This window comes from Thunnus maccoyii, chromosome 4 (assembly GCF_910596095.1).
Source record: "Thunnus maccoyii chromosome 4, fThuMac1.1, whole genome shotgun sequence".
Taxonomy (NCBI): Eukaryota; Metazoa; Chordata; class Actinopteri; order Scombriformes; family Scombridae; genus Thunnus; species Thunnus maccoyii.
In genome coordinates, this window is record NC_056536.1 from 7,959,885 (window position 1) to 7,973,508 (window position 13,624).

The 13,624-nt window shown below is 39.8% G+C and overlaps 1 protein-coding gene across 2 annotated transcripts in view; it reads right to left on the reverse strand.

The window, feature by feature from the left end:
- Positions 1-7,616: 7,616 nt before the first annotated feature.
- ctnnbl1 (catenin, beta like 1) overlaps positions 7,617-13,624 on the reverse strand; it is a 61,956-nt gene continuing 55,948 nt past the window's right edge. The window contains exons 16-17 of one of the 2 annotated variants that reach the window (XM_042409871.1): positions 8,200-8,296; positions 7,617-8,169 (exon numbers count right to left, since the gene is read on the reverse strand). In XM_042409871.1, the coding sequence (XP_042265805.1) occupies positions 8,208-8,296 (89 nt within the window). In that variant the 3' untranslated portion in view covers positions 7,617-8,169; positions 8,200-8,207. Of the gene's footprint in view, positions 8,297-13,624 lie in introns of both variants that reach the window. The other variant, XM_042409870.1, reaches the window with a different exon arrangement.

The window sequence follows — 13,624 nt, forward strand, 5'->3', positions numbered from 1 at the left end:
CTCTGCCTCCCTCTGTGCCAGCAGACTGACTGACTGACTGGCTCTGCTTCCGTGCAGTCGGCTCTACATGCGGCGGAAGGAGACCTCTCCCAAATGGGAAGTGCCACGGCTTACAGTGGGGAATATCAATTATAACAGGGGTGATATAAAAACACATCATTTAGTAAACTTCAGGAGGTATCATTTTTCTTCAAGAAAATGCGCTTTTATAAAACAGCGGGAGAGCACTGAAAGGTTCAAAGCCTCAACATTTTTATTATGGTTATGTTTTATTAATACACGGAGTAACATGTTTTTCTACTGCCGTGTTTAAAGGGGAATTAGCTAAACAAAGCGACTACCAACAGTCTTCCTCACAGTGTCATATGTATCCTAGTGACCACACAGGTGTGAGATGTTTTTATTAAAGACTTGTCCAGAGAAATCCAAATCAGCTACAATGTGTGAGTAAGATGTAATGTAACCTGCTCTCTAGTAAAAATGTCTTGAAGTAAAAATTGAAAAAAAAAAAAAAAATTTAATAATCCAAGAGGACAAGAAATTTGTGAGCCGTACATCTGAATTCAATTGACTTTTTCTCCTGCTGGTAGTAAAATGCTGAAGAGGTAATTAGAGCCCATTTATGATCTTATTTGGGCCTTGTAGCCACTTTAACTTTTCTTTTCTTTACTTTGCAGTTTTCTGTCATCTGTCTGGGCTTAGCCAGTCAGAGCTTTTGCAGGAAAGTTATTTTAGTCAGTCACAAAATTTAGTATCAGATTAACAAAGCAGCAGCAGCCCACAACCACATTACACACTAACTTTTTCTGTCTTGCCTGTAGACTGCTATACCTGGCGTCTCATTTATAACCGTTGCGTACGCACAAAACGGGGCCTGAAAGAGGCGTACCCCATGCAAAAGTTGTGATTTATAAAAACAAACTTGACGGAAGAATGTGCTCACCTGTACGCAAACTTCACCACCTGCACTCCTATATGGACTGTGGAAATTAGAGAGATACCTCTATGCTGGATTTTGGAGTAAATATAAATGAGTACATTTTTTATTGTATTTTAGAAATTGAGTGTCTGTGGTGTAAAAACTACTTAAAACTGGTTAACTGGGAATCAGCCCGCTGCAGTGTATCCGGTACGAACTTCACCAGAGATGTCTAACTTTACGATCCACAGGAATGTTTATTGAAAAAGTTGTGTGGTTGTTTTCGATTATACACATAACTTCAAGACGTCAGACAACGGAGACACAAAACAATAAAAGTCCGTTCACGGCTGTTACGGTCCTTCCTCTGCAGCTGCCCGCGTGCAAATGACGAGCGAGAGGGCCAATACGATGACTCTCAACACTGATTGGTCAGAATCTAAAGACAGAGAAACTGATTGGTCCGGCGAAAGAAACACGTCAGTATTCATAAATACTTTTGCATCGACCGTTTATGGTTGAATGTGGGCGTGTAGAGGACTGGATATGAGACTGATCCACGTGCGCATATCTCCAGGTGGACTGTGATTTACAAAGGGAAATATACGTGCATTGGTGCGTACGCACCTTTCATGACAGCTTAAAGTGCTTTACAAAAGAAATTATATATATATATATATATATATATATATATATATATATACACACACACACACACACACATATACACAATACACATACATATATATATGTATGTATATTGAAACAGGGGATAAATATCAATTAAGATATAGTAAAAGAGTAAAAGACAATAAAATCCTGGAGAAGGGATAAAATCATGGAGGCAAAGCAAAATCAATTAAATCGTTTTCGGCTTTTGTGCGCACGTATTCTTTAAGTATGGATCCTACGCGCTGTTTTATAAATGAGGCCTCTGGTCTAGTGCCTGCAGTGCACACCACTTTGTTCTAGTGTTTAGTGCGACTGAAAGACTGCCCCAACCAGTCTGAATTACAACATCTATTGCTAGTGGGAAGCCTGGTTTTGAATGGGAGCTCATAGATCGATGAAGATTCTCAGTCATCCAGGCCCTGGTATATTCAGAAGAGCTAAGTCAAAGGCAACTGGACTTGTTTTAGATTCTTGGAGACGTTTGTGCATCTCATCCAAAAGGCTTCATCAGGGGGCTAATAGAGCTGCTGTCTATGAAGTAGACTACGATCTGCCTTTTAACTCATTCTTTCATTCATTCATTCATTCATTCATTCATTCATTCATTCATTCACTCACTCACCCACTTAAGAGTGTTTGGGCCAAACTGTAATAAGCCCATTTCATCCTGAATGTCTGCTTAAAAAGACTGAAAGGGAGATAAAGAATGACTGTGTCGCTGTCCGTGGTGCTGAAATGCCGCCTCTGTGTTGCTGTAATGCAGCCTGTGTGTCGCTGTCCAAGGTACTGAATGCAGCCTCTGAATTGATCACAAATTGAACAGTGGAAGATAAAATTTCTCATGACAAGCCACACCATGATATGGACTATTGGACTTTATGGAACAATATGTTACTGCTTGTATAACAGGACAGCATAGCCGGGGGTATTTTGTCCATCCTGTTAGATAAAATGATATACTGTGTGTCCCATTTATTTCAAGGAAATACCCAGAGAAAGCCTTTTTTATTACCTTTACTAACAGGAATTGTGTATTAAATGCTCCTAAATTATGATCTTGTGTCTATGACGATACTGATACACAATAGAGTTGTCAAATTTTCTACATACAGTATAGGACATAATGTCAGAGATAGGTTTGTTCTGATAATTTCTGTCTAAATAGATGAGTCTGTACAATGGTTGTATGTTCATTTGAATCTAAAACATGTATTAGCTTTAATCTATATTAGGTGTGTCAGGTTGTTACAGAATAAAATAAAGAATACGTTTTTCAATGTATTTATTTGTTCATTGGTAGGATTTATTCCATCACATTTTAATCAAGGTCAGAACTGTGTGTTCTCCCTCCAGGTTTTGTCCACGGTATTTTGTTCCAGTAGCCTTGTGAAACCTGTTCTTTAGTAAACTTGAGACTTGCAGACATTTTTGTTTTTCTTGATGGCGTTTTTCCTGTCCATTAACACCATTCATTTTTTTCATTATAATTATTCATGGCCCATTGAACACAAACATTAGCAAGTGTATAACACACCTGCAGGTCCATTATCATCCATTTGGAGGTCTATGGAATCTCCCTCTGATACATATGACACTGATCTTTGCCATTTTTGCACAGTCTGCCTGATTGATAGAGGCATGTTTCAGCTCACCAGAACTCTGCTTTGAAGACCAAACCCGAGTGGTAACCAAACTTTGTGGGTTTTTTCTTTCTTTCTTTTTTACAGAGCCAGGGACCTGTAACTCATATCTGAATGTCAACACACTGATTGGATTACCTGACTCCAATTATCCTCTTTATTAAAAGCCATTATCCCAGACATTTGTGTGCTATGAATGCTTAAACGTTCCATAAAACACAATAAACTACAATTGCACAAACTGGTCCAAAAACTTTACATAATAATCAGCTGTACTGAGGTGTAAGGAATGGAAAACAGGACAATATACTTGTGTTTGTGTTTCTATCCCTCATGGTGATGCCTTTATGATGATCACCAACTGGTGGTCAGTTTACCTCTGGGGCATCATTAGACCCCATTTACTGGGTCATGCCTTACTAATATTGTGCTATGCCAAAATAAAACAAGCATGGCAAATGAATGTTTTTCAGTGTCCAATAACATGTAGGGAGTTAGAGTGGCCTGTTTAATGGTGATAACTTAACACAACAGCTGAGCTCAGCCCCTGTGCTGACCACTGCTGCAGCCTGACAGTTGGACTGTGACAGCAATTAATAGCTTTGTTTTGAGCCCATGGGTTTGAGTGATGACAGTTTTATGTGTGTGAAGTCATATAATTGTGCGGCAGCAAGGCAGGGTTGATGATGTTGAGGTATAAAGGACAATTTATAATAAATTTGAACTGTAAGCACTGCTGCTATCTGAATGCACAGCATAGCTACTGACCGGCCAACCAAGACATTTAGGTTTCATTGAACCAGGAGAGACTACACTGTCCCAAACATCTCCCTCCCTCTCTGGAAATGAGCTTCCTCTTGCAATTGAAGAAATCTAACTATTCTAATTCAAATACAATCAACTGTTGCTGTCATTTGACTAGCTCCAGCCTGTCCAGTTCATGTCTCCCACTGTCCCACTTCCAATACTTCAGACAGCCATTAATAAAAGTGACTGCTGGGAAGCCAGTCCAGGCCTGCCTCTTGCTCTGTCAGCATCCATACACTGACTGAGTGTCTGCCGTCTGTATGGCATGATCATGGCTGAATTATGTCAGGCTTAGCACAGACACCCGTCACATACAGTGATTTCACCTGGCAGTGGACACAGGTGGGTGCCATCTTTCCACCTTGTCATGCTGCTTTTAGCTGTTCTGATGGGGCATTCCTCACTGACTTGACCCTCCAAATGTTTTTCCCAGTTTTTTTGTTAGGTTTTCATTTCTTTCACTCAGAGTCTAAGGGACTGGTCATATCAGATTTTATGACAGAAAATTTTTAGACCCAAATCATTTAATTACAATGGAATCCCAATGATCAGTGGATTTACTCACAGATTAAAAAAAAAAGTAAAAAATCTGCAGGAAACTTTCATGTACAGTTCAATTTTGGGGAAGTTTGATGAATAGTCTCAAGAGTCTAGGAAACACAGAGACCTGGAGAGTATGTAAAGGAGGAAGCTATCATATTAGCATGCATTTTTAGGCTTTGCTCAGTATTAACTGCTCCACCAAAGAGGTGTGGCATGGTTTGTAGTTGGTTGTGGCACAGCTATCAATAGTAAAATACATAAACTGTATCAATTCATTTTTGGTAAGCAACTGAGTTAGCTAGGTTGCTAACTGGGAGTAAGCAAGCCAGCTAGCTTGGCGGGCTAGAGTTAGCCTGTTACCAGCTGGCTAGCCTGCTACTGGTTAATGTTTTTTGTACCATTTGGGTGGTTTTCCAAGACAGAAAGTAAGACATAGATGTAGTCCAGTGAAATTTCTCCTTCTCTTCTCCAGTTATCATGACTGAGACTAACAGAGCACTTCAACAGACTCAACACACAGTGACTGAAAATTGATGAATGACAAAACCAAATATCATTTCCTTTCATTGCAACTAGACTGAAATTAGTTCAAGTAATTAAAACAATAAAATATACTGACAAACAGACCAAAAACCCTTCTCCTAAATGAAAAAGAATTGGGATACTTTTATGACAATTGGGCAAGTTTGTTATCACATGCGTCCATCATCAAGCAATTTCGATAGGATGGACAAATGATTCCCGCGGGTCCACTTTCTGATGTGACCATGCACCAAGATCAGTAGTGCCTTTAGCCTTAGATAAGTCAGGAAGCCCTTTTACAACTCTAAAATATGTTTTTTTTGTGTCTTGTTCGTTATTTTTTACTTTGTTCCATTCTATTGTTTCCGACTGATTGTTGGACACTTAAAGGCAGATTTGTTCTCTGAAATGTATTTTTAGATAGAGCGTGCTTCTGATGACAATACATTTTAAACATGTATCCTCTCTCAGCTCCACTGTTAGTGACACCTGGAAAAATATGTTATTATTGAGCTTGATTTTCAGGTCCTGGAGGCCTGTGGGCACATAAGGCTTTAAATCTTACAATGTCCCAGTTTTACACAGTATCAATCTTTGTGCTTACTCTCAATAACAGAATACCTTCTCCTCTCAGTCTCCTACTAAAAGAGAGGAGCCCAAAAGCCCAGCAGTGCACAGTGTTTGCACTCAGTCATTCGGAAAATACAATTATTCTCCCTCCCCTCGGCTGTGAAATTGCTGTACAACCGCTGTTAAACACGCCGCAGTCATAATCACTGATAAGAGATGCATGGGGCTGGGCCTCCTCTGCCAATACAATATGCAAACGACTCCCTGCCGTTCTACCCATCTTGTTACTAAGCGATATTAGAGTTTGTAAAGACACTTAGGAAAGGTAGCAGATGTGACAGCTGTCAGTGTGTGGCCTCTATCCCCCCCCCTAACACCGCTGTTTCCTGCCAGGATCATGGTCAGGGGACCAGAGAGGATGTCATACAATAAAGGAGTTATTCAAGAACACAGAAACAACTGTCGTCCCACCGATCAGATGTTAGATTAGCCAGTTATTTTCTATCACTCATTAAGGTTCAAATATTGACAGGACAGTGAGTTAATAGCAGGGTTCTGACATAAAAAAGGCAAAACAATATCTAATTTATCCAATTACAAAGATTGTAAATCTGTTACTGACCTAAATTTAATTCTTAAACTTGGGAACAGACGCTGACAAAACAATCTCCACTTCTTTCTCAAGATTTCAACAATATCACATGGTCTTCACCAGCAGATGAAGTTTCCACAGCTGTCACTGAGAGATAGTAGATGTTCAAACTTTCCATTGTCCTGAGCACTTTTATAACTTCTCGTCTATGTTGGCTCAAAAGTTGAGTTTGACAGTTCATTTGTCAACTTCAAGTAGCTGAATTAACTAGAACTACATTATTCGAATGAGCTGGCTGAGTTCTTGGAATAAATAGTCTTAATCCCACATAATTAAACGGATGTTAGCTATAACAAATAATGACATTTTAACAAAAGTTCAACCAACCAATCAGCCTAATGCTCAGTCCAGAAATCCTGACTCTTCAACTGGTCACACTGTAATTAAGACAGACAAATATGTAAAAAGCCAATATGAAAAAGTAAATTTCATGCACTAATGCATTTAAAAAATACTATAAAAATGTATTTGATATTTGAGATTTCAGATAAACAGTGCTTTCCCTTCTCTTCTGTGTTATAAAGTCAAGTATTGAATTAAGTTCTGCACCACTGGCTGCTTATTAGTGTCAGCAGGGGATGATTCTTATCTATATGTTGAAGCTGACTGTACTTTGATCTCAACAAACAACTGAATATATATTTAGAAAACAGTTTCCTGTTTGCTAATGCACAATTTGTCTGACAATACAGTGTGCTATGAAAATGACAAAGATTCATATCAGACTAAAAATAGTGGGTAAACTGAGTTTAAGTGGGTCATCTCCTGACTACTCTGATAAAGTCTCTGCAAAACATCCTCTTCTATTTCCTCTCTGCATTGATCTGTCTTCTCTCTCACACACTTAAAATGCAGAAGTAATTGGGAATGTTCCTTGCTCCTAAGCATAAATACAGACACAGTGAAGTATGGTGCACAAGACAGGGAGAATAATACAGTTGGTTTGTTTGTGTATACAGCTCAACCATAATACACCTCCACACTGATGTGTGTGAAAATCGTCACAAAGAAAAACAGCAGTGGGCTGAGAGCTCCGGGAGGCTGCTGAGACTCAGCAGCGGGTGGGTTCAGACAAATAAAAAAGAAGCAGGTCTGCCTTTCTGTGAGGATTCTTTTCCCCTGCAAAGAAAGCTGCAGATATAGGTTTGTTGTCTCCATCTGTGCCTCTGTGCAACAGTAACCGAGTGTAGGCATAATGATATTCATATGCACAGACTGTTATCAACAAGCTGTGCCAATCTCACTCACTAAACCGTGACATTAATCAAACAAACCAAACATGCAATCAGGATTTTATTACCAAATGTTTTATTAGAAAATATTTTACATGTAAATCCCAAACAAACAAAGCAGGTAAAGTGGGAGGGCCAAGGGAGAAATATTAAGTTTGCGGATCTCTGCAACGTCTGTCCATAATTACCCCGCAGTGTTCAACACCACAGTACAGAAAATGAACAAAACTGAGTACATTTCATCTTTGCTATATCTTTCAGTGGAGCTGCAATCTTCTGGACTCTTACTGGTCATACAGTGAGTATGTTAAACTGCACAGTCATCACTGGATTTTAACCAGGTATGGTAAAAGTGGTAATGTAAACCAGGTTATTTGAAAAATTACATGAAAATCAGTAAATAAAGGATTGCCTTTAGAGGACTAGGAATCATAGTATTTCTGTGCATGTAAACATACTTCTGTATGTTACAGAAAATAGACCACTTAGTTCTTAGACTGAGTCAAGGTCATGGTCACCATCAGTCCCAAATCAGAACTATGGGTTTTCAATGTTCTCACGTGTAAGAACATATTGTTTGAGTGTGTGTGTGTGTGTGTGTGTGTGTGTGTGTGTGTGTGTGTGTGTGTGTGTGTGTGTGTGAAAAGAGATTAGAAGCTGTCTACAAGGTCCATGATCCTCTTCCGCTCAGCCTCTTTGAACTCGTCACTCTTCCCATCCCCAATGCTCTCTGCGTACTCTGCAGAACAAAGAGAAAAGTCAGATTAGTTGACTTGACAGCACAGGCGTGGCTGTTTGACTTATGAGGTTACAGAGAAGATCCTGTGAGTCAGAAATTCACAAGATCAATCCCCAGCATTGAATGGAAGATGACTGTGAAAGGAGGATTCATATATGCTTTAAACTTGATGAGTTTTTAGGAATTTCCTGACAGTCTTATTCAAAGTGCGACACCAGAACGAGCTTCAGCTACTTAATCAACAAAAATGAGGAATGAAAGGTGAGAGCCTTTATGTTTGTATATAATCTTTATGAGCAATTTACAATTGTACAAATAAAAAAATATAGAACTCTTCCTCAGTAGGGTCAGATTAACCAAGCGGCAACCTCCGGGGATGAAAAATGAAATCAATGTGGAACTGCCAAAAACAGTTCCTAAAATAGCCACTTGAGGCTGCCTCCAAAAGCGAGTCACTCCCCATAGACCCCCATTTTAAAAAAATAAATTTGAGAGCAGGAATAAACATGTTTACAGCCTGGTAAAAGATGGTTTTGGTCTCTATAGCTTATTTCCCTGTTCATGACAACTGTAAGGGGGGTGAATTTTTATGTAACTCACATGTTTAAATTTCATTAAGGCTTAAAGTCATGCATACTTAAGGGCACAGCTGCTTTGAATGACAGATGGCAAGTCGTTACCACAACGACAACATTAGTTAGGTAATGTAACGTAACCAACCCCAGATTCACAGAGTATAGGAGTAGCCGTCACTATTATAGTTTGGTTGCCTAAAAAAAGTTTTGTTCAGCATTTGGTTGTACTAAAAGACCCCCTAAGGAGTCGGATGTTCAGTTTTTCCAGTAAGTACATTAAGATGAAGATAATTTTTCGCTATCACAGTTAACCATTGATTGTAAATGCACTGTGCTAATCAAGGTAGCAGCTAGCATTAGGGTCAGCTCCACCCTCTCACCCAAAAATGGTCACTTCTGACTTCAAAAATTCAAAATGATGACGGTCAAATTACAAACTCGTGGCTTCAAAATGGGAGTCCACAAACCAATGGGTGACATCACAGTGGCTATGTCCATTAATTTTAAAGTCTCTGGGATTAACCTGCTTTGCACTGCATATACTATATATGTTGTAATCTTTAAATACCCATCATGTACAGTGCGCACAGAGGACGACAAATTAGCTTTATATTTTATCTCATTATAGGGCTGCAACTAACAATTATTTTCTTGATTTCTGTGAAGATTCTCAGTCATCCAGGTCATGGTTATCCAAGGAGGGTTGAATCCAGGGCAAGTAATTGGTTGTAGATACTTGAAGACCTTCCTTGCTCATTTTGTCCGACCAACAGTCCAAAATACTCAAGCTATTGATTTATAATCAGAATTTCTAATGATTAATTTTCTGTCAACTACCTCACTTTATTATATTTTTCCCATAGCCCAAGAAAGCAACTATTACTTTACACTATGCTGGAACACTACCGAACCCCAGAACTGCTTTGAGTCAGTTATTTTGTTGAAATTTGATTTAATACATTTTTACATATTTCATGCATACTTATGCATGCATGCATGCATGCATAAGTATGCATGTATGTATAACATCAACTGATATAATAAGGTAATTTAACAAGATCTGACAAGTTCCTCTATGTATGCACATACAAATTACCACAAACTGAACCTGGTTCTGGGGAAGATGCTCTCTTTGCCTGGTTGTAATCCAGACATCCAATTAGAAACAAGAAGTCAAGAGAAGAGGTAAGTTCAGCGGAGTAAGCCTTCTCCAGTATGTCGCATTGTACTCACTTATGAATAACACTGAAATTAAGCTATTCTTTGTATTTCCAAGGACAAAGCTGAGAGACGCAGTGCATTAAAACTACCATACTGAATAACTTTAGTCCAGATAGTCTGAAGTCTGCCCATCACTGTTTAACAAAAAGTCCTATTTCAAGATCTTTCCTCTGAAAAATGCTTTCATATCTTGAGAGGTCCCAAGGCACCAACTGGACTGAAATCCATACTGTGTCCTCTGGTTGTGAACAGTAACTGGTCCAGGTGTATTGTGGAGCGCTTGTACTTCATTGTGTGCTTCTGAGCATTTGACAGTTTTCTTCATTTTGTGCGTCTGCCTCCCACACAAGGCCTTTGAGACCGTCCGACGGTCGATTTGTGAGTCTAATTTGCAGAAAGAGAAAGTTGCAGCTGCCGCAGCCCCAGTGGGGTCCAGGCATTCACTCTGTCTCTCAGCCAGCCTCTGAGGCAGGGATTACACATTAAACCCAGGGATGTCGAGACAGAAAGATGAAAAAGACTACTTTTCTCTAGGAGACATTGCAGAGAGAAGAGAATGAAGCAGGCTTTCCTGACAAGAGCCCGCAGGCTTTGGGAGGACGAAACATTGCTGTCAAAGACACCAAGGAGATTTTGGTTTGGTTTTTTTGGAGAGGGATGTTTTTATGTTATTAGATACTGTAGTACATAAAGGATAGTAACAGACATAATGGGTCTGAGGAGGGGCCTTAGAGATATCGTCGAAGAATACAACTTGTCTTTCTACTTAATAAGTTTGGCTAACCTAGAGGGTTTGTTTAAAACCTGTCCTGTCATCTGACCACTTAGAAACATCTTATGATTGCCAATAGGAATGCAGCCAAACTATGAAAAAAAATCTCATTATTCCTAAACCAGCATTTCTAACTGGGATCAAAATGAAAACAAGCTTAATTCTTATAGAGTGCAATACTGGGCATTCAAAACAATGTTACCATGTTGCATGACAGAGGCGTAAAGAAATCAAGCAGATACTTGTTTAGGCCAGGAGTTGAGTCGGAAGGTACACATACCAGTACGTGAATAGTTTCTTGAGATATGAGTTTTTCAGTTAATTCCTATCAGAAGACACACGGTGTGACAGTAGTCCAGTCTGGAGTACAGAAGTCACTCCATCACGGGGTATTCTGAGGATAGTTGGGTTGAGAAGTACCATAGTGTTGGGGTAAAGGTTGGGCCACTATCTGGAGGTATGGGTGTATAGCTTTGGACCATGGCACAGAGATGTGTAGCTTCCACAGAAGGCTTGAATGGCAGCACCAGGGATTTGAATTTCATCCCCAGAGATGTGGGATGTTACTGAACCAAAAAAAGGCAGAATTATAAGGTTGACTGGAAAAAAGCAGGTAAGTAGAGATGGACAGTAATACTCAACAAAAACATGAAAACCTACAGCCTCTTTCATTGCCAGCCTGTCAATGTGTCGCCATGTCTATAAATGGCGTTGCAGTCAGCCACACAGACAGAAAGGTCAGAGATACAGTGACTCTTCAACTCTCAGCAGAACCTTTTCTGTAGCATGCTGGTACTCTCTCCTTCTGTCACCACGGCAACGCAGCAGAGGAAAATACAGTACTGAGCATCACCATTACTCAGGTCAGTGACTGGGACTGATCTGCCATGAGTACAAGGAGAATCATTTCCAGGAGCAGTCTCTGCAGCAGCACCAAGTGTGATTACAGCTGCAGCTGGGACACTGCAACTTGTTAAAAACACTGTGATACCAGTCTGAAATCTGGGTGCACAAAGGACAAATGACAATCTTGTTGAAGTTGAGGATTTGTTTTCTATTGGATCCTAATCTCCCTGCAGTGTTTTCACATGTCTGTTACCATGTAGAGTGGTCACTGACACAAACATGATCAAAAATAAGTTCACTTGTGCCAATCCATGAGTAACTGATCAAATAGTTAAAACTACATAAAAAATAATATATCTCTAAAATATGAGCATCAAAATATAAAGAGGACAGCTTAAAGAACAGATCTCTCGCAATCTGGTGGGCTGTTTTTTTTGAATAACTGTTTCCCGAAAAATGCTGGCATTAACAAATATTGAAGATGATAAGTAGCATATTTCAAGATTTTGAGTGCCACTGATACTTCAATGATGGCTGAAATGTCAGCACTAAGTGATACATGGCATAACATCCATGCAGGTCCACTCTCATGAAAATTATGGATCCCCCCAGGGTTGTGGCCAACAGTACTGTGACTAGACAGTTCTCTATACATGCCGCTGCTCTTGTGTTGTTGGACTTGTTAAGCAGATACAGTGTTGTCATTTGCAATCAATCTATGAAACTTCATCATAGCTGAAACTGTATTAAACACAACACCAAAAGAGATGTTCACAAGTCCTACAACCTGTGATACAACCTAAAGTTTCTGAGATGGAAAACCCTGCAGCATGTTTTTACAACATCAGAGAAATCAATGCTCTTCATTCCCATGTGCTTAGCTTTCCTTCCTGCTGAGCTGCTTCTCATTCAGCCAGCTAAAGCCATTGAGGTCAAGACAGCAGAGCTGGTGACACACTCTGCATGTGCTTAACCTTCTTCTGCAGTTTCACATTGACCGGGTGGAGCACTAGAAATGGGAGAGGGATCCACAGTGCAGCCTAATGGAAAGGATGAGGGCACACACTACCAGCCACACACACACACACATACACACATACACACACGCATTAAGATAGACGGATGCACCAATGTCATGCCATTACAGACGCACACAAACACAGCCCTTGAAACACACATACACAAACACAATTTATGACAAATAAATAAATAAGACAAGTCAAGATCATGCAAGGACGGGTACACACAACATGCATATTAATATGTATACAGTGTTGCATTTACGCATACACATGCAAGGGCAGACATGAATACAATATGCAAACTGAATGACAAAGGAAACAAACTGAACATGTACACACCTGCACAGAATTTCTCTCAGAGGTATGTTAATATGTAAAAAATTCGCACATGACAGCAAGCAAGAACATGTATGCACACATACATATGTAGACATGCTAAAGGCAAACATTATATGCACACACAAACAAAAAAAAATCATGTTAGTAAGCAAAAACATATATTGGAAACTACAGGGACAAGCAAGCCACACTTGTATGCAAATATGCAAACGGAAACAAAAGCGACACGTCGGCACATTTAGGAACACATTGCCACACACAAACACACACACACACACACACACACGGTGAGGACTGGAGAATTGCCACGCTGTTGGCACTGCCATGCGTGACGGATGGCTCTATCTACAGTGCTACATGCCACCGAGAGGCAGAGGGTGTGTGAACGGAGCCTCGTCCTCCAGCTTTATCCGACACTGATACAGGAAGGATGGATGTCACACCAGGAAGGAAATAACACACCTGAGTGGTGTTTGAAAAGCAAACAGAAAACAAATACAGCAGGACAGGAAATATTTGAAATGGGGAAAAAAAAGAATGAGGCAGATCACAG